We start from the raw sequence: 26,868 nt of genomic DNA on the forward strand, positions 1-26,868 counted from the left end.
CCATTAAAAAAACAACCCCGGTAGCAAGATATTGAGATATGCAGCACTGAAAATGGCACTTTGTGCTGCCTTGTGGTGTACAGATCCTTCTACCACTCAGGATTGATGATCCACTCCTTCTGCTACATGTGTAGTCTAGGCATCAATATTCCTTAAACACATAAACTGAAAACATTAAAAGCATGCTTTTCAGGAAGTGGCAAGAATGATTTATGCCTCCTAATGAGACCTTTATATTCTGGTGAAGTGCAGGGCTCTCCTAACCTTAGTCATAAAAGACATCATTTAGTATGAATAATATTACTTGTACCTTTTGCTTAATGGTAATGGTTCCTGGAGCCGGTAGCAGGAAATGGGGTGGAGCGGGAAGGCAAGCAGACGCACTGCTTGACCTGTTCAGAAAACCCATTATCCACACACTGAGTTATGGTACTCTGCTGGGGAGACACATATCAATACAAACCCATTTAGAGGCAGATCACTTCTCCTTGCAGTTCGATTTTAGTAATGCACTTAAGTCACAACTGTATTTCAAAGACAAAAGACTGAGCAACCAAAAATGATTTTCCTATGTGAGGAAATGTTGTGAGAAAATGCTGGGTTGATGTGCTTCTGTTTCACTGGCAATGTGGAAAATGAGCCAAGGAAGAGTAAGGCATGAAGACTGTTTTCATAGGCTTTTGTAACAGCACAAGGCCCTTCTGGTTTAATCAGCACTCTTAAATGTGGAATGTTTGCTCACTGACTGAATTGCAGCTCCTTGCTTGACAAACAATTGCTTGAGTTGGTGTTATCTAGGTATCTTAAATTAAAATAACAAAAAAGCCTTTCTGTTCAACATGTTTGCTAAGGGCTTTCCATGTTTACTCAGGTTACAAAAAGCTGGGAAATTGTAGCTGTTAGCAGACATGTTATTAAGACAAAGGGGATGTGATATGTGTTAGTAGCCTGCGCTGTGCTTTGTTTTGGCGTGGTGTTGGATAACTGTCAGTAGCAGATTGGTGGACCAACAATCCCAGATTGGATATTAATTACAATTGATGCACATATTCTACACCATGGAAACTACCACCTTACAGTCTAGGCACCACCAAATTGGCAGCCAATGTCAATAACACAGATTTTATGCCATAGACAGAATTGAAAGACTTAAGACCATCTAAACCAGTGCTTCTCAGACTATCTGAGGTGCGGCGGGATTGGTAATTCTTTTTTCCCCAATGTGCCAGGGACTGGCACTAAATCTTTGGCCATTCAGTACAATTGTTACTTTTTTTTCTTTCCTGGAAACTTGCCAGAGGCCAGCAGCCAATGGCTCAGAGACCGGCAGCAGTCCAGGGAGCACCACTCTGTAACACTAATCGAAGCCAGTGCCAGCTGAATGCAAGATAGTTATAGATCAAGTATTTCCTCTTGTGTATGCCTTCAAGTCACCTACTGACATATGGCAACCCCATAAATTTCATAGGGTTTTCTTGGGCAAGGAATATTCTCCTTACTCTTCCTTTACATCTCCCACACATGATTTTGGTTACTTCTGTAGTTCTGAATTTAAACAAACACATCTGCATATTGGATATTAACAGCTACAATATCCAGGTATTTTGCAGCTTGAGTAGTCATGAGTAATCTCTCTCTCTCTCTCTCTCTGTGTGTGTGTGTGTGTGTGTGATCTAAACTTCATTACACGTTGAAAAGGTTGTGTAATTTAAACATGTGCAGAGGGCTCTAGAGCTTTGCAACATGAAGCAGAAGGTCAGAAGACTTTGGAAACAGGCAGAGGACATTCATAATATATTATTTTTCACTGAGGGGCTGCAGGGAGACCTCAGAATGGTACTATGACATGCAGAGAAGCACTTTAACATTTTAAAAACATATATTTATTCTAATAAAGAAATGCTATGATGCATGGTGCTTATTATTTCAGGAGAGGTGGTACTACTCTAAAAACATCTAGAATTCTTATAGATTTTTAAAATCACAAAATCCCACTAGCATAAATTCTGACAGGTGTACAGGCTGACCTAACATCTAATAGGTCTATCTACTAATATATCTTACAGTTCCAGTACACAAGTGACTCCCTCCTGTTCATACTAGAAACAGGGGCTCTGCTTGAATAATGGAAACTTACAGCTGTACCACACAAGCTCTGTTCTTGCAGCAACTGCATTGTGGAAAAATATGGAAACATGTCGCATTCAGAGTCCCAATATTGCATGTCGTTGGCATTGTGCAACTGGGGCTGCTGCCGCCATAGTGCTCTGTGCCTGAGCTCCCTTTAACCCCACCTCCCTCTAATGCCCTACCAAGCATGCCTTTCGGTAGTTTTAATTGTGTTTTTTTAAAAACTCACATAATTGTAGGTCTCTGCTTTGGGGGGTGGGGAGAGTTTTGTGCCACTCTTTTCAAAAATCATTTTCAAATTACTTTTCTCTGTGTAAAATAATAGTGCCAAAGAGAACAGCATGTCCTAAGATGTACGGGTCAAGAAAATGGCTTGGCTAAATATATGGAATTTGACATCTCCCAAATACATGTAAATTGCCAACTAATTTGGGAGATGTCAAATGCCATCTGCACTTGGGGCACAATTGGTAGGACATTGTCCTGTGAGGAACGGGGTGATCCTGCAGAGGGCACTATTTTGTAGTTACTGCACTTGTGTAGAAGCCAGGAACTGACCAATCACACAGTTCATTTAGCCTTAATCCAGCTACCAAAATAACTAAACAATATGAAGCATTGTTTAGAAACCTCATTTAGCTCTGGGAGAACTTGCATAATCTCTTGCTTCACCTAATGTTACAAATTACAAACTATAACAATCAACACAGTTAAATAATAGCAACAGCAATAACAACAACAATAATAAGATCCTGCTTTTTCCCAGGCCTGGGACTTAAAAGTGGCTTACAAAATCAAAACAGATTCAGCTAAAAGTGTGCATCATGCAAAATTAAAAATAAAAATAAAAGCAAGCCTATAACACACCTTTTAAAATATATTTTAGCAGAAGAATAAATAATCTGGTTTAATTTCCACCATGTTTCAAGTACCCTGAAACTGAGAACTCATGGAGAAATTAGTTTCTTCTGGTTTTACTGGTTTCAGGTATTTTCCCATTCAGTTGTGTGTATGTGTTATAGCAGTGTTATACACACATCCCAGTATAATTTAGGACTATGGATGGAAGTTGTCTCCTAAGAAATAATAAATCTTACAAAAACACCTCATGAAGAGCATTAAAAGATACAATAATAAATAATGTTTGACTAGGACTCTGCCATTGTAAAATATCTTTCAGAAAAGTCAAAGGAAACATGAACAGGACATTTTGCTTCCTGAGGCTGCATCTGCACTATTAAAATAAACCAGGTTGACACAACTTTGACTGCCATGGCTCAGTGTTATGGAATTCTGGGATCTCTAGTTTTGTGTGACATTTAGCCCTCTTTGTCAGGAAGCTCCAGGGCCACAGTTCCCAGAATCCCATAGCATTGACCCATAGCAGTAAAGTGGTATTAACCTGGATTATTTCTTCAGTGTGAATGCAGCCCAAGATAAAGTATAGAGTGAAGTATTTCCACTCCTAATTCCACATACTAAGCTGCCAGTTGAACCTTCCTTCATTACTGGGGATGGGATAGAGTCCTACATCATTCCTATGGCAATAGGCTAGTTTAGGGGGTTTGGGCCACACTGTTCTGTCTTCGAAGGGAGGAAAATACCTGGGAGGGGAGGGAACTGGGAAGAAAAGCCTAGGAGAGGGTCTGCCATTGCTGTTCTGTCAGTTCTAGCTGCCTGAAGCATCACTCTTGATTGAAAGACTAGGACAGGCCTTCTGTACAAAGCTGCTGTAAATACATCTAAGCCAGTTATGGATACATCTAAAAGCAGATTTACACAGAGAGTGATTTCACTGCCCACATCCAACTGTCTGCACAGGAGGGGGTTAGGCACTTCTTAATTGGAAAGAAACACCGTTGTCTTTGTAGACTTCATCAGTCTACAGATGAAAAGCTGTTTGATAAAACATGGGGATATTCTATCTATGCTGCATTAAATTCAGATGAGATAGAATTAAATATTTGTTATAACCAGAGCCTGGAAACATTATTTTTTCTAAACCACATCTCCCACAATCCACCACTCAGCACAGCCACCAAGAAGTCATGCTACCCAGAGGACTCTAGGGTTTCAAGTAACTTTTCCAAGGGGTCTCTATCAGCCCTCTTCTGAGTTATCCATTTGTACTTTCATTCACCATCACAAATACAGGGTGTGACTACTTCCAATTGCCCTTTAGGCTTTCCTTTCATGACTTCTATGTGCAATCCACTACAGATGGGAGGATGCAAAATAAAGCTGAGCGTATCCAATGAGGATTCTATACCTCTTGAAATCCCCTCCACCTCTTCCTACCAGGAAAACTTAACTATAATTAGAAATCTATTTACTCTCTCTTGGTCCTACTTAAGTTTCTTGGGTATTGCTTTTCACTGGAAGCCATGAGGAGCAACATCGCCCAGTGCAAAAGCACATGCTGTGGAACATGCTGTATGTGTGGCAACAACCTTTAGCAGGGTGCAACATGAGCTTCTCTTCATGAAAAAGGAGAGGGAATACGAAGTGAGCTGCCTCTCTTCAGGCCTCCCTCGCATGTCACCAGGTGATCTGTCTTGGGATGATAGTAAAATGAGCTTCTTCCACAAGGGTACATACAGGAGCCTTAGCCTGGGCTTACACATCGTTCTTACATTCACTAGAAACTCTCTGAGACCTTACCCAGACGACTGAGAAACCATGATTCCCTCCTCATGGCAGTGCTATAATTATGCTAACTCTAATCCAGCAACAATTGCATAATATCCTGTTAGTAAATAATGCCCAAATAGCTATTAATAGTGAGGCAGCACCACAGGTCCCATTTATATTTAAACAGCTAAAAGGAGGGAAGAAGAAATGCTTCACAAAATGACAGGGCAATATTGTGGAGGAATGTAGATCTTGTAAACGTTATAAGATTTGTTACTGAAATCCCTGGATGTTCTGGGCACAGCTTGGAAATAACTGGTTAGTTTACTTGTTAGTTCATCATATTTGTCTACTGATGTGGCTCAACTTCTTAGATTTATTGATTAATGTTGTAGTTAATCCTATGCTTTGATGAGTTAATTAATCGTAAAGCAGAGGTAGAGAAATTGTAGCCCACAGGATGCATGCAGTCCCCCGGGGCCCTAAGACACCTAGAGTCCCTGAAATCCCCTGAAAAAATTAATGGAAAACATACACCACCAGACTATCACAAAAATGGGTGGACCCCCTTGGCCCTCACTGGCACCCCAAGAAAATCAGCTGTATTTAGGCTGTTTACTGGAATTGTGAGTGATGCAATATCACAAAAGGAGCAACAGCAGAGTCGAGGAGGGTGCAGAGGGAATGGCTCCCACCCCTTCTACAAATTACTCATCCCAGTTTTAAAAGTTAGAATTTCTTACAACAAATGGTTCTTCAGTGCTGGGTATTTGGATACTTGATTCCCCCCCCCCCCCCCGAACCTCACTATTTTCTTCTCTTGTCTTCTCTCTTTTTCTCTTCAGGCCTATTCTGCTTTCTTAGCATGTTGTTATAGCTCACACAGGGCTAGGCACATGGATAACAGAAGCAATATCCGCCACCCCACCCCACACCTGTTTACCTTCTCTCCTTCTGTCCCCTCCCCACCTTGCCCCTTCTGTTTTTTGCCCCCCCCTTCTTGAATAGATCACAACTTCTGGGGGGCTGAAAAAGTTGGAGTTTAGACTCAAAACGTGTGTGTGCGCGCGTGCCTTCAACTTGCCTGTCAACTTATGGCAACCCCATTAACTTTTTAGTGTTCTCTTAGGCAAGGAATACTCAGAGGTGATTTTGCCAGTTCCTTCTTCTGAAATATAGCTTAAAGCACCCAGTATTCATTAATGGTCTACCATCCAAGTATTAACCAGGGCTGACCTTGCTTAGTTTCTAGGATCAGAAGGGTATTTAGGCCATTGTCAATTCCTCAAACCAGATGCAGACAATTTTCTGCACAACTGAATCACTGCATATTCTCTGCAACAGCACAAGTTGGGCTCATTTAATTGCAGAACTACTACAGAGAACACGCAATGATTCAGTTGTGTAGAAAATTTTCTGCATATGCTCCAAATCTGAAGCACTGAAAACATTTCTGATCAATACTTCATTCTTGTTTCACTGACTGATCTTGGCAGCCAGTGGGGGCTTTGTATCACTGCACTTACAGTAGACCAATGTTCTCCAGTTGAAATAAGCACATCATCCCTTACAAAGATTTAATATTCTGTATCTTCTTTTTAACATTTAATAAACAAGCATTTGAAGAGCAAGGGAGAAGTATACATGTTAGTAAGGTTGGGAGAGGATAGAAAGAAAAGCATAGATACACATCAGTGGCAAAACAGAGTTGGACATGTAAGATGAGACACTATATTTTTAGCAAGCATCGATGCTGTAGAAAAAAATGCAGTTTGACATCACTTTAGTTCTTTAGCTCCATCCTATGGAATTCTGGGATTTGTACTTTTGCAAGGTCTTTAGGCTTCTTTGCCAAATAACTACAAATCCCAGGATTCTGTAGGATAGTGCTATGGCAGTTAAAGTGGTGTCAAATTGCATTGTTTTTACAGTGTAGACACAGCCTAGGACAGATTTTCGATTTCTAGATGTGTTTGACTACCACACTCACTAAGTGATAAATATATTATGAATTTTATAAGCCATCAGGGTTGGGAAGGGGCAAGTTTACAACAATAACTTCTGAAAGTGACAACAGCAAAATGTGTCCCAGTGACAAAAGTGATAATTTCCTTGCCATACACTGTTAATCACATGGTGGTCTGTTTTGAAAACTACCATTGTAAGTAATTAGTTAATTAATGCTAACCTGATTAAACAATTGCAGTTGTTCATCACTACAGTAGACACCACACTGATCATTAGGGCTGCAGATAACAAAGGAATTCTGTCCACTAATTTCTAATATATCATAAAATTGAATTATTATCAAACCCATTTATTAAAGCCCCCCCTCCAACTTTTCCAAACTGCGGACATACATTTGCACAGAAGATCCAGCATGATCCATACCAATCTCCTTTTATCACAGTTCCTGTAGTTTTTGTCCTTTTTACGGGAAATGGGATTTTCTGGATTTCAGGAAGGACCGTTTAGCTTTTTCTCCATAATTCAAGCACATGTTATCTTATTTTATAGAAAGACATATACTAACCAGGAGGATTTGTTTAAAATAAAGGGTGGATGTATGGATAAGCAAGTGGTTGGTGCAGTGTTTGTCACAAGTGATGCCAGAAATACTGTAGAATAAGTGCCCATAGCATAATCACCTTGATCAAGTTGCTGCCCTGTTTTGAATTTTAATTTAGTTAAATTTAGACTGGAATGTATGTATATGTGAATTAGGCCTGGGCTTGTTTGGTTTGTTTGTTTGTTAATTGGTCTGTTTTTAAAACTGTTTTTAAAACTGATAATACAGTTGGCCCTCCATATCCTCGGATTCTTTATCCACAGATTGAAAATATTTTTAAAAATATAAATTCCAAAAAGCAAACTTTGATTTTGCTATTTTATATAAGGAATACCATTTCACTATGCCATTGTATTTACTGGGACTTGAACATCCACTGATTTTGGTATCCATGGGGAGTCCTGGAACCAAACCCTAGTAGATACCAACAGCCTACTGTAAAATGAAATTTTAAAAAGCAGGTCCCTGAATAATGTATTGCTGTAATCCAAAAAGGAGTTTAATTGTAGCAACAAGTATGCAAAAGGGTCTTGCAGCACCTTTGAGATTAACTGAAAGACATAAATTGCTAGCATGAACCTTTGTAGATTTGAGTCTCTTTCCTCAGATGCAACAAGGGTATTTCTATCCAGATAGGGTCATAATTTGCAAGTCAGTCATAGGTAATAAAAGGCACTCCAAGAATCCACAAAACCTATCTCTGCCATTAGCAACAATGAAAGTTAAGAAACTGCTGACAGCCTCAGAATTCCACCTCCCATTGAAATTTTCCAATTTTTTCCTTTCCATATTTGCCACAAGGTGAGATGGCAAAGGGCAGGGGAGAAGATGTCTTTATATAATTTGATGTGCTTGTCTGTGCATTCTATTAAACAAGACTACTTGCTTAATCACAAAGGGACTGTGCAGACCGCCCCTAAGGTGTGGCCTGCAGCTACCTCCATCTTTGCCAGATTGGGGCTGCAGCAACTGCATGTTGCGGCCCGATCTGGCCTTTCCATGGTGCAAAAAGGAACCGGAAGGGGTGCCATAGCTGCTGCGCCACAGCTCTACAGCACTCCTTTGGCACTGCATCATCTAAATGCAGCGCCAGAGGAGCGCTGTGATGCAGTGCACCATGTGGTGCAGTGTGCGGTGTCACACTGCCATGGGGACAGAGTTGGGCATGCATCATATATCACGCCCCGACTTTGTCCCCAGGCCGGCCTTAATGGCCAGTCTGCACAGCCCCAAAGTCATCAAACCTGGGCTACTATCTCTAATGGAACAAAATGAAGATTGCAGTATGAAGTTGGGCTTGATTAACTATTATTAATGCACATGTATGACCAAAGTTAATATTTTCACTTAGATTAACATCCTAAATGCTTTAATGCAAGTACAGAATTGATGGTAAGGCTTCAGCTTTTTTTTACAGAAAACTGTTGGTTTGGGTCCATTTTTTATGGAACTTTGTGTGAAATAATGTTTGAGGATCATTGGTGCTACGAGGCAAACATTTGTTTAATTCAGACTAGAAGTAAATTCATCAGCACTATCCCAGGCAATGCTAGGTAAATACACTATACAAATATTAAATATTCTAAAGCCCAAATTACCTGTGATTAAGGCAGGTACATGGCCCCTAATACAAGGGTGCAGGGCGTTAAATCTGTCTCCTCACCTCTATTATTGCTCCATGTTCTGTTGTTTCAGGCCTGGGTGAGCTTCAGTGTTACGGAGCTGGACTGGGAGAAAAATGCTTTTAGCTATGCAGCACAGAAAGAAAAAAGAGAGTTCAGAAAATATCTGCTCCCATATCTCTTTTATTGCAGCAGGTACACACACAGAGAGAGACCATTTTAAATATTGTCAGGTCAATAGTAAGGATGCAATGTCTAGTTTCATCCTAAGAGTGCCATTCCATGCATGGTAATTTGAGAGTAAAGACACTGAACACAGTGAGATATAATTTCAAATAAATATAGCTCTTGTTGCATGTAAGTAATAGTAGAACCAGATGTATTCTATGCTTTCATGCTAACAATATCCTACTAAACTGAGTAAGCCAAAAAGAGGGGAAACATTCAAAGTGAACTGCTATCTTTTATACTCTGCGGGCCTCTTTATTTTTGTTCCCACCCTGGTCTCCCCTCAGGACCAAACAATGGAAATGATGGTGGAATATGGCTTCACTTAGTTCACAGAAGGTTTCACTTAGTCTGCCTTGGGTAGGGGGCTCTGTTTTTGCTTAAAGCTTCTGCATGTGTCTATCTGACACATACACATGCACACACATTGTGGGTAATCACAAGGCACATGCTGGCTTTTGAATGACAATCTTAGAAATCTCTGAAGCTGTCTTGTGATGGCTTGTGCACAAAACTCTTATTGGCTGCCACATGCCAAACATGGCATTTGTTTTCAGTGGAAAATGTCACAAAAACAATAGCAGTGCTGTTATGCCTACTAAAACTATGCAGTTCAACATTACTTTTGTTGAGGCTATTGAGTGAACAGGGCAAATTGCTTTTCTCTGTGGATTTAGGTGGTCAATTTCCATTAGCCCTCCTCCCCTTAATAGCAGGATAAAGGTTTTCCTATTTCCTTCAGAAATAGGGGGCAGGGGTGGGAGTTAGGATGCCTTTAAAAGCACAGATCCAGGGACGTGGCGGGGGGGGGGGGATCTGGGGGTCCGGACCCCCCCTTCCATTAGAAAAATGAATGGTGTGTGCTGCTGCGCCACCGCACTCAAGCCCCATTATAATGGTGGCACTTAGTCTGGACCCCCCCTTCCTAAAATCCTAGCTACGTCCCTGACAGATCTCAAACTTTTTAAACACCTCAGTGATTTAACCCTCCTGCACTAAGTCAGTACATTTTGGCTCCTCAGAATGAGATCTTCGTGCAGAATCCACACAGAACCAAACCTGCAGTGTGGGTATACTGTGACACTGTCACTTTCACATTTGAAAACCGTGTGCTCAAATTTAATCAACTTTCTGATTTTTTTAAAACAACAAACCAAACATTTATTGACAAATCTATTTGGTTTTGCCATTAGAACAGTACTTGCTGGTCCCACCCAGCATACTGCAGTGGGACAAGTGATGCATCAATGTATAAATATGGGCTGGTTGTCAGTTTGTTGAACCCCAACCAAGGAATGAGTCAAAATTCCTTCCATGAGAGGAGTACTGAAATTCACTGAGTTCAGGAAATACTCACAAACAAAAGTACCAGCTTATCTTTTTGTTGTTATATATAGAACAGATCAAGCCTGAACTCTCCCTGGAAGCCAAGATGACTAAAATGAGGCTGTTGTACTTTGACCACATCATGAAAAGGCATAACCCATTAGAAAAGACAATGATGCTGGGGAAGGCAGAGGAAAGTAGAAAGTGAGGAAGACGACATGCCAGGATAGACTCGGGCTCGACAGACCACCCTCATGCCGCGGCCCGAATCCGGCCTTTTGAGGGCACAAAAAGGTGCATGAAAAATTAGCTCGTTTTTGTGCCCTCAAAAGGGAGCCATAGTCACAGTGGTGCGGCTATATGGTGCTCCTTTGGCTCTGTGTCATATGGACGCAGTGCCGGAGGCTCACCATGATACCATCATGAGGACGCTACACCCCCACTCTGTTCCCATGCTGGCCTTTCAGGCCAGTCTGTACAGAGCCTCAGTCAGGGAGCCCATGAGCCTGAAACTGCAGGACCTGAGCAGAGAAGTAGAGGATAGGGGGGCTTGGAGACCTCTCATTCACAGGATCGCCATGAGTTGAGATCGACTCGAAAGCAGCTAACAACAAAAATCCCACTTCCTTCCCAAACTTGGTACTTAAGGCCGACTTACAGCTTAAAAGAGCAACACAATGGGCCCTAGGTAGCCTCTGGGGTTTGGTTCTAGGACCTCCTGTGGATTCCAAAATCCATGGATGCTCAATTTCCATTATATACAACGGGGTAGTACAATGGCGCCTCTTATATAAAACATCAAAATCAAGGCTTGCGTTTTTGAATGTTCTTGGGTGACTATTTTAGGACTGTGGGTAGTTAAATCAGTGGGTGTAGAATCTGTGGATACAGAGGGCAGTAAAAGCATACAAAAAGTTAATATTAAAGTAGATTTTTAATTTTATTATAACTTATTTAATTTTATTCTATTTTGTCTGGGTATTTGGGTAAAATGAGCTTAATTTTGTACCTCCTAACACTCCTTTGCCTATGGGGATTTTTTTTATACATTGCAATATAGTAGAATTTTCATTGGGGCCAACAAAATACCCCAGAACTCACACAATGGAAGATGATTGTTGTTTTTCATCCTAGCATATGAAGGTTAAAAAAAACTATTCAGTCACTTGGCCAGGAGGCTATTTCCTGCCTGGATTTCTGCCCTGATAGGCAAACACTAGTGCACAATTCTCAATGTATACTGAGTTGAAAAATTACCTGCCCATCCTCCATTTCATGTCCAGATACCTTCCATTCCTGTTTACTGTCATAACTGGCAGAAATGTACGTGCAATATTCCAAGTTTAAATAACACTCCCCCCCCCCGCGTCATGCTTACAACGTGCCACAACTATAATGATTGAGGAGCGTAGGTAACTTTTTGCTATTGGCAGCGAGCTTGAAAACAGCTCCACCCAACTCTTTCGTTAGACATCCTTGCTCCTTTTGGCTAGTGAGAAGAACAACTCCTTTTGTAGTCCCCAAAACCTAATAGAGGTGGCCATTTAGTTTGTAATATGGGAATAATTCATACACAGGCTGCTCTTTGTGCTGGGTTAGACGTTTAATTTTTGGAGACTTTCTGCAGCTGAGTTGTAAATGAAGGGAATGGGTTACAGTGCACTCAATGCCAGTCAGATCCTGGAGTGCGTAATGAAAGTAGGTGCTATCAAATAATAATACCCCAAAGGAAACTCTAGCAATTTCACAAGCTGCTTTCTTTGTCCCTTATTTCACAACCTGCAATTAACTGCATGAAAGGAAGGGGATCAAACATGTATATGTGTAGGAGAGGGGAAAGCAGGGGCTGCAGAGAGAGAAACTGGACTGTTGAATCCTTTCGCTTTAATCATTGTTTCCCCTTTTTCTGGAAATGCAGGCTGCACTTGTGATGAAGTCAGCTGTTGTGCTTTTAGTAGATCTGTGTTTCTCTGTTTATTGTGACCAACTTTTTATTTTTTGTGAACAACTGAAAGCTGCTCGAAAAAAAACTGCAATGCACTGAAAAATTGAGAAGCATTTCTGAAAGAAAGCGACAGCTGGATTTTCAGCATCTCCCTCAAACAAAATGCTCCCCAAACCAATTGCTCTTTTTCCCCCTAACTCCCAGTTGATGTATTATGCTTCACTATGTCAATGTATGCTGCAGTTAGATTAATAAATATTTAATCTATTTTTTGTGCTCTCATCAGTAATAATGCCAGAATTTACTCTACTTGATGATTTTTTTTTTTTAAAAACACAATTGTAGCAGAAGGGCTAAACTCCTGTTGAGGAGTAGAAATAGATAAGATGAATCTTAAACCATTTGAACTTTTGGAACCTATACTCATGACTAACTCAAGTCCCATTGATTTTAGTAGGTGTGCTTTTGTTGTTGGTGTGCCTTCAAGTTGTTACAGCTTATAGTGACCTCATCAGAGGGCGTTTGCCTTTGCCATCCTCTGAGGCTGAGAGATGTGGACTTGCCCAAGGTCACCCAATGATTTCCCTAGCCAGGAGAGGATTCAATCCCTGTTGTCCCGTTATAGTCCAATTCTCAAACCATAACACTATGCTGGGCTCTAGGTGTACAACACACACCACACTGACTCATAGCAAACACAGTAAATAATTAATATTCCAGCATTTTGATCTAAACTAATATATACGAGGTAATATATACTCTACTCTCATTTATTATTTACAAACCTTGATCAAAACTGATAATTAATTAATTTATTTGTTTGCTATGAGCAGTATGGTGTGTTGTTTGAGCAGGGTTCAAATCCCTTCTCAGCTATTAAAAGCCATTGGGTTTACACATAGGGCAGCTATAAAAGGGACTGGGATGATTTCTGTAAAGTTCGGTAACAATGGTAGCTCATGATAAACATGCAGTCATTACTTCATTGAGCCCCTTTGTGGTTAAAAGCATGTAGAAGCCCGCAACGCCTTTAGCCATAACGTGAAATAAAAAGAGGGAGAAGATGAGCCCAAAGATCAATGTACCCACATTTTGTCCAATTGGTTGCTCCAGTTCTGGTTGCTTCATGCATTTTCCAGCTTCTAAAATAGTTTTTTTTGTAAGGTTCTGTCAGTCAGTACCAGTTTTTTATTCGTTGCACCATAGATTTGTATAAGACGTAACAATAATTATGTATATGAGTCAAAATTCTCACTGATATGTCTACCATGTAGGGATGCCATAACCTGTGTGCCCGTTCTGATGGTTTTTGCAGTTTTGCATGGTCACGGTCCAGGTTCCCTGTAAATCCTGCGGTTGGGCCCGGCTGGCAGCCATTGCCACCTAAAGGGAACACTCATCCTTGAGGCTGGCTGGCCAATGGCAGAGCAGCTGGGGTGGAGCTGTTCCAGCCCCCACTCTGCCCTTGGCCAGCCTCAAGGAGGAGGTGGACCCTTGGAGGAGGAGGAGGAGGAGGGTGAGACTCTGGGCCAGCCAGGGGGAGGGAAAAGCACCCTTTCTTGTGCATGGCGAGGGGAGGAGGGGGAGGAGGGGGGGAAAACGAAGGAGGAGGGGGGTGGGTGCCCATTTTCAAAGGTCCCCCCCCAAAGTGCACTTTCTGTGTACAGTAGAGTCTCGGTGAAAAGCATGGGAGCGGATTGGGGACAAAAGCCCTCGTCTTGCTCCCCCTTCCCTCCTTCCCTCCCTGTCCCCCCTTACCTTCCCTGCTTGGGTCAGCTTCTCCCTTTGGCCTGGAGAATGAAGCCTCTGAGAGAGGCCTGGGCTGTCCTCCGCAGCCACCAAGTTCTCTCTCCTTTCCCTTCTCTTCAAAGGGCTCTAAAAGAGCCCTTTGCGAGGAAAGGGGAGGTCCGGGAAGAGCAGGACCGGGCTAGTGCCAGGTTCTCCTCTCCCTTCCTGCCTTCCTTCCCTTCCCTCCAAAGAGCCCTTTGGGGGAAAGGGGAGGTCTGGGAAGAGGAGAGTGGCTCGCAGGACCGGCCTGGGCTGAGCACACAAGTCCCTCAGGAGCCTGCGTCCTCAGTCTCAGGCTTGTCCTCGCTGCCAGGCTTCTCCTTTCTGGGGATTTCCTCTCCCCTGAAGGGTCGGGGGGGGGGGAGGAAAGTGAAATTGGGGTGAGAGGCTTGGATCTGCTTAAAAAAAAAGTTGTCCTACATTTGAAAATGTGTGTCCACACATTTGCCCGGTTCGGAGGTCCTGAGATTTCTGGCAACCCTAAAAGGCGGCCCGATCAGTTACGGGGTCATTTAGCCCAACGGAGCCCATCAGCAGTTATGAAAGTTGAGATTGGCCCTGAAGTTTTAGGTGGTTTACATTAAATCGCATTTGTCATCTTACTACATCTCCCCTAGTTTGGAGCATTGTCGGACTGCTCATGATTAGTTCGCTCACAACCTATAAATACCTAATTTGGTGTCTTGGCAGCTGTGTCATCTCCCATTTCACAACTAATTTAGGCCATTTATTTCCCAAGTTGCAACGCAACAGTCAAAACAGCATCCTTTTGGGACCTCATCCATCATCCCATCCACTCCATTCATTCTTTGTTTCCTATCCATCTGTAGAGAACTTTCCTCTACTTTATGAAGCTAATTTTGATCGGCGGAAGTTTAGTTCAAAAAAGCCCTTTAGAAACCATAGTAATGTTGACCAGATAACTGATAGTGTTTAACAGATTACAAAGAACTGTAAAAATTTGTGAGACAAGATTTACCTTGCATACTCAATGTTGATTTTTTTAAAAATCAGAATTTGGCCTTTGTATAAGTGCAATATTATTTTTAATTGCATTTCCATTAATTTGCAAGAAAGATGTTACTACAACTGACCTCAGACGGCCCTTTGGGACGTCCGGAGGACTCCCATTAAAAAAAAGGGGCGTCTCTTTTAGACGCCCCTGGGCCTCGTTACGGACTCCGTCTACAAGATGGCGCCGGCCTTTTACATGGCCGGCGCCATTCTTTACGCATCGGACGCACAGCGTCCAGACGCGTCGCGCCGTGCTGACGTAGCGAGCGCGCCCCTGGCCGCCTGCTACGTCCGCAAACGGACGCAGAAAAGAAGCTCCATTTTGGAGCTTCTTTTTTCGGTCGGCGGGAGTGGGCCGTCTATAGGCTCGGTCCCCCGCGGACCTTCTGGCGGCGGCGGCAGACCGCCGCAAAGCGGCGGTGTGTAGCCCGCCCTAGTTTCCTCCCCTTTTCTGCAGATCACTTGTTTAACATTGGTTGTTTGGGTGATTTTTAAGGCTGAAAATTCAAAGTTCTGGAGTTCTCTTTCCTTATGTGTTATTGTAAAATGTAAAACTATGCTCCTGAAAATTATTTAAATGTATCATGGATGTCTTCCAGTTGTTCAGAATGGTCACAACCCATTTCTTTTGGGGAAGCCATTTCTTTTGGGGGAAGGCAAGGAGGGGGAGGTGAACATTAGCACCGTTCTTACACACGCCTGTGAAAAAGTTTAATTTTGGGCTGTTCTTTCACAAGTAAATGAACAACAGCCAAAAATTTGCATAACTTTTAACCCAATGACAGTGGCTTCTGCCTTACCAAAATGTGTGGTATTGAGTTGCCAAGGGGTTTCACAAAATGACATCACGGGCTCTGATGATCCACTCTCTCCATGACCTTCCTCTGTTTTCTACTTTAAACATGAAATGCAGGGTCCTTTGCGCAGCTTTGGAACACTCAGCTCGTCACGACAAGTATTCTCAGTTATATGTCAGAATTGCATTCTTCTGGGGTTGTCATTCCTCTGGTGGTACACTGTGTATCTTCTCTTCTTCAAGAGGAGCTGCATATGTTTTGCTATGAAGAAGGAACTGCGGCGTCAGAATGGGCTGCACTCTCAATGCACCTACTTGGAGTAGTTTTATTCAAATTTATATAAGATGATCCAGTAAATTCGAAGGCTTTCATGGCCGGCATCCATAGTTTTTTGTGGGTTTTTCGGGCTATGTGGCCATGTTGTAGCAGAGTTTCTTTCTGGCCACATAGCCCGAAAAACCCACAAAAAACTATGCATCCAAGTAGACTGTAATTTGGAAAGGTGAACAAGTGCTGCAATTATTAGTCACAACTATACAGTGTCAAAACTACTGGAGTAAGATTTTGCTTACCACCAAGTTTGTCCATTGAGTTCAATAGTATAATTATGCTGGATTATAATTTGATTAGATTTTTGTGGGTTTTTCAGGCTATGTGGCCCGAGTTTCTTCTAATCTAGAACATGGCCACATAGCCCGAAAACCACACAAAAATCTATCGATGCCGGCCATGAAAGCGTTCGACTTCACATTATAATTTGATTATTTCTAGGTTTGCAGTCCTGTCCATATTTATTTGAGAATAAGATTTAATAAGTTTATGTCTGAGTAAGCATGCATAGAATTTGGCTGGCCCTATGACTATGATTCTGCTGGTCAGGGTTCGATTCCCTACTCAAGCATAAAAACTGTGACCTTGCCAAGTCATGCTCTCTCTGCTTCAGAGGATGGCAATAACAAACTCCCTCTGAAGAAAGCTGCCAAGAAAACTCTATGATAGGTTTGCCTTAGGGTTGTGATAAGTCAAAAATGACTTGGATGCACATGACGACGACGACGACAACAACAACAACAACAGAGGGTTGAAACAAGGCCAAATTTCTGTAGGGAATGTTTTAAGGCACTTAGTACCATGCCTTGAGGGGGCTGTTCTTATCTTATTTGCTGAGAGGTTCAGAATGGAAAGAAAGTACCTTGCTGGAAGATATTTTTTTATTCATGCAGCTTTTTGTTTACCTCACATACTAAACTAACAGCAAACTCCAGTCTACAGAACATATAATGAAAGATCACTTAAATTCACTTTGTGCTATAAAAATAGAATACCTGTCTGGAAATATGCCTGAATGAAATTAATGTGATTTTGTTCCTAATACACTTAGGAGTAGAGGGTAAGAAAGATAAATTGAATCCCTATAAGCACTTGAAAAAAGCAACTCTCTTACGCTGTTCTTAAACCCATGGCCACATGACTAAGTGCCAAAAACAGGTTTCTCACAGCTACTTTTAGGCTTCATAAAAATAAATATAGCACCACAGCAGATGAGATATGAGACAGGAGCATGTCAACAAAGATGCAAGAAAATAACATAATAAACTATATAAGACTACATATATCCATAGATCTTGAGTAACTGAAAAAGATTTTACATGTCTGAATTAAACAGAGCCCAAACTTCCCTGGACACATGCCAGCCCTGATGCTGTAAGTGCCCAAGAGAGCTGTGCCCTCACATATAGCATACTTTGCAATGCTAATAAACTGACATGACATGGATCACTAGTACATTTTAAAATTAAAAAGTGTCTTTTGTGAGTTGCCGGCTTGGGTCCATTTTAGGGAAATGGTGGCATATAAAATAAATAGGTTAGCTTGCTTGTGATACCACCTTGTCTGTTATGCATCCACCTGCTGCTTTCAGTAATCAAGGGGTGGCCTTTTTGGTTGTTCTACTTTCATTTCTCAACCACTACAAAAAGGCTACCACTTAATGGGATTGTCTCTACCCTCTGGGTAGGAAATGGAGACGGAGCCCAGTGCTGTGGATTTTAGGTGCCTGTTAAAAACATTTATTTTGACTCCAGCATTCCCAGAAGAATTTGTGCTGCTTGAGTATGCTTACGATTACCTTTGTAAATATGGTATGTACAGTGGTACCCCGGGTTACGAAAATAATCCGTTCCGCGGCGCCCTTCGTAACCCGAAATCTTTCGCAACCCGAAAAAGCCATAGGCGCTAGCGCTGGAAGCCGCGATTTCGTGCGAAAAAGCGCCGAAAAGCACCAAAAATTTTTTTCGTAAGCCGAAAAAAAAACTGTAACCCGGAACAGTTTTTTCCTATAGAATTTTTTCGTATCCCGGAAATTTCGTAACGCGGTGCTTTCGTATCCCGGGGTACCACTGTATATGTTCATATTACAATGAGCCCTTAGTATCTTTTGGGGTTTGGTTACAGGACCTCCTGTGTATACCAAAATCCATGGATGCCCATCCCATTCAATACAATGGCACAGCGAAATGGTGTCCTTTCTATAAAATGGCAAGAACAAGGTTTGCTTTTGGAATTTACATATTTTGGAATTTCAATATTTTCAAGCTGTGAATGATTGAATCTGTGGATAAAAAAAATCCATGGATACAGAGGGATGACGGTATGCTGTTTTATTGGATATTATATATTGTATTGGATAACCTTGGACTGGATGTTTTATTATTTTTATCTTCTTTTGTGATTATGTCTTTGTACCGTACATCGCTTTGGTAAGTTCTTTTGTTACGCAGTACAGTATATACACTTGGTCCTCCAAATCCATGAATTTTTTATCCACGGATTCAACCATCCACAGCTTGAAGATACAATAAATTCCAAAAAGCAAAACTTAATTTTGCCATTATATATAAGGGATACCAATTTACTATGTCATTGTGTTTAATGGAACTTGAGCATCAAGGGATTTTGGTGTCGATGGGGGATCCTGAAACCAAATGCCAGTGGATACCAAGAGCTCACTGTACATTTATTAATCAAACAAATAAGTAGACAGTACTTGTTTGGATACACATATTTTGTGTCTATGAGAGGATCAGGCCAATTCCTGAACAATAGAACTATCAATAGCTACTCATTAAGATCGCTATATGTTACTTGCAGTACCAGAAGTAGTAGTACAACATGTGAGAGGAGTGAAAATGGAGTAACCATTGCTTTCTGCTTCTGTAAGCTGCTTGCTTCAAGGCCTAGAGGTTAACGGACCAAATAAGGTAGCAGGAAACCAGAGTGAGTGTGCTCTGAGATGCAGAGAGCCATGAGAAAGTGGTGTGATCAGCGCATTTTTAAAGCTGATATTCCAACTACACAAATTCCCCCATTATGAAGGCCAAAAAACATAAAGCATGTTTTGCACCTCACTTATACTCTGTGTCAGTGACAGTTTCTCTACAGGAATAGGTAGTGTTTATTTAGTGATGCTGCTGGGAAAATTGATGTGTGTGTGTGTGTGTGTGTGTGTGCCTTCACATCACCTTTCAACTTATGGTGACATAATTAATTTCATAGAGTTTTCTTGGGCGAGGAATACTCAAGAGGTGATTTTGCTAGTTCCTTTCTCTGAAATATACTACTGGTCTTTTAGAGCCAGCATGGCATAGTGGTTTGAGTGTTTGATTATGAATCTGGAGACCATGGTTCAATTTCCAACTCAGCCATGAAACCCACTGGGCATACTCTCTCAGCCTCAGGGGAAGGTAATAGCAAACCTCCTCTGAAGAAATCTTGCCAAGGAAACCCCGTGATTGGTTTGTCTTAGGGGCACCATAAGTCAGAAATGACTTGAAGGCACACAACAACAACAACAAACCTGCTCTTTGCTGGTGGTCTCCGATCCAAGTTCTAACCAGGGCTGTCCCTCCTTACCTTCCAAGATCAGATGGGATTTGATGCTTTTAAGGATTTTGAGCCAGGCTGGTACAATTGGTACTTCTACTTTGCAAATGCTTAAGAAACCCTTAATTTGTTCCTCCCATTTGCCCAGCTGCATATTATCAGTTTTTAGACTGCCCATTTTCCCCGTTGCACATTTTGTGTCCAACTGCACAGTAACCAGACTGCTTTTCCTTCTTCTCCACTTGCTTATAGTACTTGACTGTTTTATTTCTGCCTGTTGTTCCACTCATACTCACATCTACTCCTTTTTAAATTAGAAACTGCAGTTTCCTTGGCTTCATGACTACAAATTAATTCAAGATTTTGGCCCATCCATTACCTAATGGCTCAGGAAAGAGAACAAGATCTAAAAGCAACAGGAATGTACTGCAACACGTATTTAAACGTTTAAAAATCTCTGCTGACCCACAGCCTCCAAAGTTGCCCATATCTCCCATCCTCCTGAATCCAGGAGATACTTTCCTTTTAAATAATACTATACTGAAATGCATGTTTGTTATTTCTCTGCGGTTCTCTTCCATTAATCATTAATGTTTTGATTGCAAAAAACCCCTATCGTCCTAAGAATTTGTGCTTTTTCAGCTAGACAGCTGACCTTATCATGGGCTAAATTTAATACGCTTCTTATCTCTGTGCTTAATGTTCTTTTAAAGGAGAGGTGGCAAATCTTTCAATTTGTAAGCTTTTCTCCTATTGAGAGAAAGAAACAGGTTAAGATGCCACTGTACATTTTGTGTTTGAGTCCAGAATGAACAGCCCACTTTGCTCAGTGAAATCCTGGATGCATTAATGCATGCAAAGTTGTATAATTTTGCATTTTTGGGTCAGCCACCTTCTATTGGTTCAATTTCAGTTGAATCTATCTGTGAATGAATATGCTTGCTTTTACTTTATCTGTTTGTTCCCTGGTTGCATAAGAAGACTGCAGTATTTTGATTTATGAATGATGTCATAAACACTGGGCACAGTCTACTAAGCATGCCCAAGTTATCCTCTTTCAGACCATCTTTTCTGTTTGCACATATTATGTAACAACATTATCTGTAAGTTGTGCTCGTATATTTTAACTGGATCTAGTAAAACTAAGTGGGCATTCTTAATAAGAATAAACAGAACTGAGATCCTCATTAATAACTTCATGCAGTGTTCATCAGAGGCATGCTAAGAAGAGGTTGCCAAGGCATGACTAATTTTCACAGTGCTGTTATAGAAAGTTGTCATTCTCCAGAAGAATAATTTTGAAAGCAAAATGCATGACACAATTAGTGTTCAAACATATAAAGAAGATTGATTCTGACTGTTCAAGCCTGAACTAAGATAATGGTTTCTGGTCTCATTACAGGTATTAATCAACATAGCAATGTTTTATTACCAGTTGCTGCCTCAGTGCAAGGTCACTTTGCTTATCCTAAGTTCTATATAAAATTGCCGAAGGCTGATCTTTTTGCATTTCACTAATTCTACAATCTTCCCCCTGGATGCCCATACGTGTGTGTGCATTGTGCAACTTAAGTAATCAATGATTGCAGGATCTAGTTTCACCATTTTTTGCTTCTGAACCAGGAGTAGGAAACTCTGATGGATCCATGGAGTAATTTTTTGCCAGCCCAGGAGCTGCACAGACTGCCAAAAATAAAAATAAAAATCTGGAACTAGCAGAAGCCCATTGCTGGTTTGAAAAATGGATATACCATTGGCCCTCCACATTTGTGGCTTTGATTTTTGCAGCTTTGATTATTTGTGGTTTTGATTCATATGCTCTCTCTAGGAATCATTAGGTCCTCCAGCACAAGTCTACCAGAAGTTGACCATAGAGTTGTGCTGGAAAAGCTAGAAGTTCGTAGAGAAAACACTTCTCTAGGCATTTCTAGGTCCTCCAGCATGATTTTATGATCAGCTTCTGGCAGATGTTGACCACAGAGATGCACTTGAGGACCCGGAGTTTCCTAGAGAGGTGTTTTCTCGGGTAAAAAAACAGTTTTTTTTTTAAATTTGCAGTTTTTCTACATTCATGGGTGTTTTCATCCCTAACCCTAGCAAATGTGAAGGGACCACTGTATTTTTAAAATATTTAATGTATATATGTGTAGGCTATAATCTGTTTGGAAGATGGATTGCAACTGTGGGGGGGGGGGGGCACTAAGAGAAGCAACTGAGCCTTTTTTGTCCAGAAAAGGGACAATTTTGGCTGTTTCTGAGATCCACAAAAATAGCCAGAAGAGATGCATGTGATGTGGGTCTAGGAGTACACTTGGTCCACCCCAGATCTAAAACTAACCAGAGTTTCTCATTGTATCTAAACTGAGGTGAACTCTGTATAGCTAAACTATGGTTTGTTCATAAGTCTGTTCTCAAATCATGGTTTGTTCCTATCTCCTTTGAACTAGCTGTAGTTTAAAGTAAGAAAAGAGTTCCTTTTTTGCTTGTATGTAATGAAGAACTCTGGTTAGTTTAAAAGAGGATATAAAAGTTTCTGATCTGTTCCTCATGGTCATCATGGTCATGCTGGCGTAGGAAGGTTGAACATGTAAGCCAGAGGTTCATGTTGCTGCTTAGGTAAATACAAGTAAAAGGGGCCATACCAACTACAGTGGTACACTAACATCTTCCCAGTAGTTTAGACTTGCCTAGGCCATATAGTGTATATCAAGTGTAAAAATCAAACTGGTCAAAAGTAAATCATGTATTTTAGGAAAATTGTATTTTTAATATTTAAACCAACTGAGGAAAAAGAGGTACTTGAGCAATCAAACTTTATTGTTTCTTGTAGATTTGATTATTATCTTCCATTCTTTGGTCTTCAATGGTAAGTTGTTACGGTAATTAAAATATCTGCTGAAGTGATTAAAAGGGTCTTGGGGATAAAGCAACTATTAAAATAAAAACAGAGCAGATATATGAAAAAGAACCTTAGTCTCATAACTATTATGATCAACGAACGGCTGAATGGTCTTTGCCTTTTCCCCTGTCAAATTGAGTTCCAAAATGTCTTACAGACTCAACCGAATAATGCATGGGCATATGCAGAACACACAGACACATGCTTAAAGAAACACAGATTAATAAATGCAGCATGCATTTTATAAGCCAGGATATATCCCTGGCTGCCAAGACTTAAATGAGCACAAAGGGAGAACTCTGTTCGATTGCCTGTGATTTGTCCTGTTTCCAGATGTTCATTTCTGGCTGCCAGTGCAAATCTACCCCATCCCCCAATCTCAAGTGGGTTTAGATATACGAAGGAAGAACTCCCCACAATTGCTTGCTTCATCAGCTTTGCAGCCTGTGTGCTCTTTCCTGGAATACCAGCCACAATGAACTTTTAAGGTTTTTTTAAAGGCGGAGATGTTATGTATGCGCATGCATGCGTGCGTGTGTGCAGGTACATAGCAAATCTTGGTTAGTAACAGGTAGTCTTGGCAAAATCTAGAAAATATATGGACACCATATATTACATGATGTGTCCCGGAAGAAGAGGACTTCTGGTCATCTTGTGCTCTCAGCCTCAGGAAACCTCCTTATAGGTTCAGCTTGTGCTTGCGTGTTGTGTACCTTTAAGTTGTTTTGGACTTATGGTGACCCTAAGGCAATCCTCTCATGGGGTTTTCTTGGCAGGAATTGTTCAGAGGAGGTTTGCCATTGCCTTCCTCTGAGGCCGAGAGAGTGTGACTTGCCCAAGGTCACCCATCCATTTCAAGCCTAAGAACAATGAATGTATATTTGTATGAGAGTTTTTAGCTTTGAGTTGGCCATGCCCTCCATGTTTCTTCAAGGCCCTCCATTTTGAGCCTAAGAAGCACGGGTTCCTATTTTTATGAGAGTTTTAACCTTGGAGTTGGTCTTGTCCTCCGTGTTTACAAGGCCCTCCATTTCAAGCACAGACTTTCATATTTCTAGGAGTGCTTTTTAGCTTTCCTTCGGCCACACAAGGCCTAGAAAAGGCTTTTCTGAGGTGCCAGAACAAACTAGAAGAGTTAAAGGAAATGAGGGCGGGATACACACCGCCATTTAGTACGTATACAATACGTACTAGGGTTAGGAAGGGGCGGTGCTTCCGCACCCCCCTAACCCTAGTACATATTGTATACGTACAAGATGGCGGCACCCCTTCTACATGGGCGCCGCCATCTTTACGTACTGGACGCACAGCGTCCAGACGTGTCGCACCGCTTGTGACATAGTGAGCGCGCCCCTGGCGCCTCGCTACGTCACAAACGCGACTTTAAAAGAAGCTCCATTTTGGAGCTTCTTTTTCGGTCCACGCGGGAGTCGGGCCGTGTGAAGGTTCCGGCTCCCCCGCGGACCTACTGGCGGCGGCGGCAGACCGCTGCAAAGCGGCGGTCTGTACCCCGCCGAGGAGTCAGGTGCTGTTAATGGTCCACTAACTTTTATTATCTTATAAAACCCAATGCGTTTCCACCTTGCCAGAAACTTCAGGGGCCAACTGTAAAATAAATAAAAGTAGAACATAGATAGATAGATGATAGATAGATAGATAGATGTTGTATTGGGACAACAGATAAATCATGTTAGAAACCTAACTTCTTAAACAGCCAGAGCAAACTGCCATCTGCAGAATCCCAAGGCTGCAAAAGTGGTGTCAAACCGGATTATGCCCTGCAGTGTGGATGGATGCAGCATTGGTTTCTCCATCCCAATCACTTCCCAATAAGTTCTCCCCCTCTTCCTAATGCATCTGAGGAAGTAGACCAAAGCCTGGGAAAGCTCATGCTGCCATTTTCTTTCCTTCAGTGAGTCCCAGAGGTGCTACAAGATAAAGTCGAAGGCTTTCATGGCTGGCATCCATAGTTTTTTGTGGGTTTTTTGGGCTATGTGGCCATGTTCTAGCAGACTCTCAAGGAACTCTGCTAGAACATGGCCACATAGCCCAAAAAACCCACAAAAACTGTGCTAGAAGATCTCTCTGCATAATACACTTGTCCCTCCATATTCGCTAGGGTCAGGGGCACAAGACCCGTGAATATGGGGAAAGCGTAAATAACAACAACAGGGTGTTTTTACCTGAGAGGATGCATCTCTAGGAACCTCTGGGTCCTCAGGGCAACTCTGACCAACGTCCCACAAACACTGGCCCTAGAAGTGCCCTGGAGGAGCCAGAGGCCTAGAGGAGTCTCTCTCTAGGGATCCCTGGGTCTTTCAGTGTGACTTTTGGTTAAAGTTGACCATAGAGTTGCACTGGAGGAGGACCTAGATATGCCTAGAGAGAACATAGTAATCAAATCAGGTAATAATCAAATCCACAAATATCAAATCTGCAAATATGGAGGGATGAGTGTAATTATTATTATTATTAACAAGATCTCCAAGTGCATCTGAGGAAGCAGACTGACGCCTAGGAAGGTCTTTCTTGCAGTGAGCCTCAAAGGTGCTGCAGGAAGATCTCTCTACAAACACTGGCCCCACAGACCAAGAGGGCTATGTATGCCTTTGTATTCCTTGTCCTGTCCATTCCCCAACACGAGACCCTGGGGGCAGGGGAGGGAGGGAGGCACGGAGGGCAGTGCCCAAGATGGACTCCCTCCTGCTCCTCCTCCTGAGAAGAGTAACGGCGGCAGCATCTGCGGAGGAGGAAGAGGGCGGGCGGGTGCTCCTGGGAGGCGGAGGCGGAGGAGGGCCGGCGCCGCAGTGGCACAAGGAGAGCGTTGTCCGTCCTTCTGCAGCCACTGCCAGGGAGAAGATGATGGCAGCCTCGGAGGAAGAGGCCAGAGAGGGAGCAAGAGGAGGGCCAGCCATGGGAGCCCAGCAGTGACCCCCGTCCATCCGTCCGTCTCTCTCCTCGCCGCCGGCCCCGGTTCTCCCTCTTGGACCAGGCTGGGAGGCCGCCATGTGGGGGAGGCTCCTCTCCGAAGTGGGGCAGAAGGGCGACTACAGGGCAGGTAAAAAGGGACCCAAGGGCGCCCTGGGGGCCTCCAAGGACCCAGGAGGGCTTCCGAGGGGGAGGAGGAGGAGGAGGACAGCAGGGCTCTCATGCCCTACAAGGGCCAACCTCGGCTTCTGGGCCACTCTCAAAATGGAGGGCGCTTTTGAGTTTTAGTGGTGGGGTTTTTCCTCTGTCTCTCTCTCTCTCGTTTCAACCGTTAACGCCATTTAGGCTGCATCCACACTGGAGAGATAACCCCGTTTGGCACCGCTTTAAGTGTCTTGGCTCCTTGCTATGGAATTCTGGGAGCTGGAGTTTGTTTGTAGTCCGCTCTGGGCCCCTCCACAAGCTCCAACTCCCAGAATTCCATAGCAAAGAGCCAGACAAGTTAAAGCGGTGCTAAACCGGGTTAATGCTAAGGAATTCTGGGAACTTTAGTTTTCTGTGAGACATTTATTAGTCTTTCTCAGAGAGAGAGAGAGCTCTGGTGCCACAATAAACTACAATTCCCAGGATTCCCCAGCACTGGCAGTTAAAGCAACCCCAAACCAGATTGTTTCTGCAGTGTGTTTTGCACCAGAGAGAGAGATTGGGGGGAAAAAAGTGCCTGGGAGGAAGGGTTGTTGCATCCACATTAGGGAAGTAATGCGGTTTGAGACCGCTTTAGCTGCCCCTGGCTCCATGCTGTGGTATTTTGGGGTTTGTAGTTGGCTGTGGCACCTCTGATAGAAACCTTAGCAACTCAAGTGAACCACCCTTTCCTCAGTGGTCCCCAAACTCTGCCCTTTAATAAGAGATCTTGGACTACAGCTCCCAGAAGCCTCAGCCATGTTGGCCAATAGTCTGGGATTCTGGGAGTTGAAGTCCAAAATCTCTTCTTAAAGGGCACAGTTTGGGGACCACTGCTCTAGCTTTTTTAGAGGACAGCTGTTGACACCATCCCTGACATTTGGTGCCATGTTGTGATGATGATGATGATGATGATGATGATGTCA

The 26,868-nt window shown here is 42.4% G+C and overlaps 1 protein-coding gene across 3 annotated transcripts in view; it reads left to right on the forward strand.

The window, feature by feature from the left end:
- Nucleotides 1-26,868, forward strand: part of CEP85L (centrosomal protein 85 like) — a 184,733-nt gene that overhangs the window by 22,317 nt on the left and 135,548 nt on the right. Inside the window, exon 1 of one of the 3 annotated variants that reach the window (XM_042445871.1) lies at nt 25,625-25,889. The exons of the other annotated variants lie outside the window; for them this stretch is intronic. Coding sequence (XP_042301805.1) covers nt 25,838-25,889 — 52 coding nt within the window. The 5' untranslated portion in view covers nt 25,625-25,837. Of the gene's footprint in view, nt 1-25,624; nt 25,890-26,868 lie in introns of those variants that run through there. 3 annotated transcript variants of the gene reach the window in all.

The sequence above is a fragment of the Sceloporus undulatus genome, chromosome 1 (genome assembly GCF_019175285.1).
Source record: "Sceloporus undulatus isolate JIND9_A2432 ecotype Alabama chromosome 1, SceUnd_v1.1, whole genome shotgun sequence".
NCBI classification, from domain to species: domain Eukaryota; kingdom Metazoa; phylum Chordata; class Lepidosauria; order Squamata; family Phrynosomatidae; genus Sceloporus; species Sceloporus undulatus.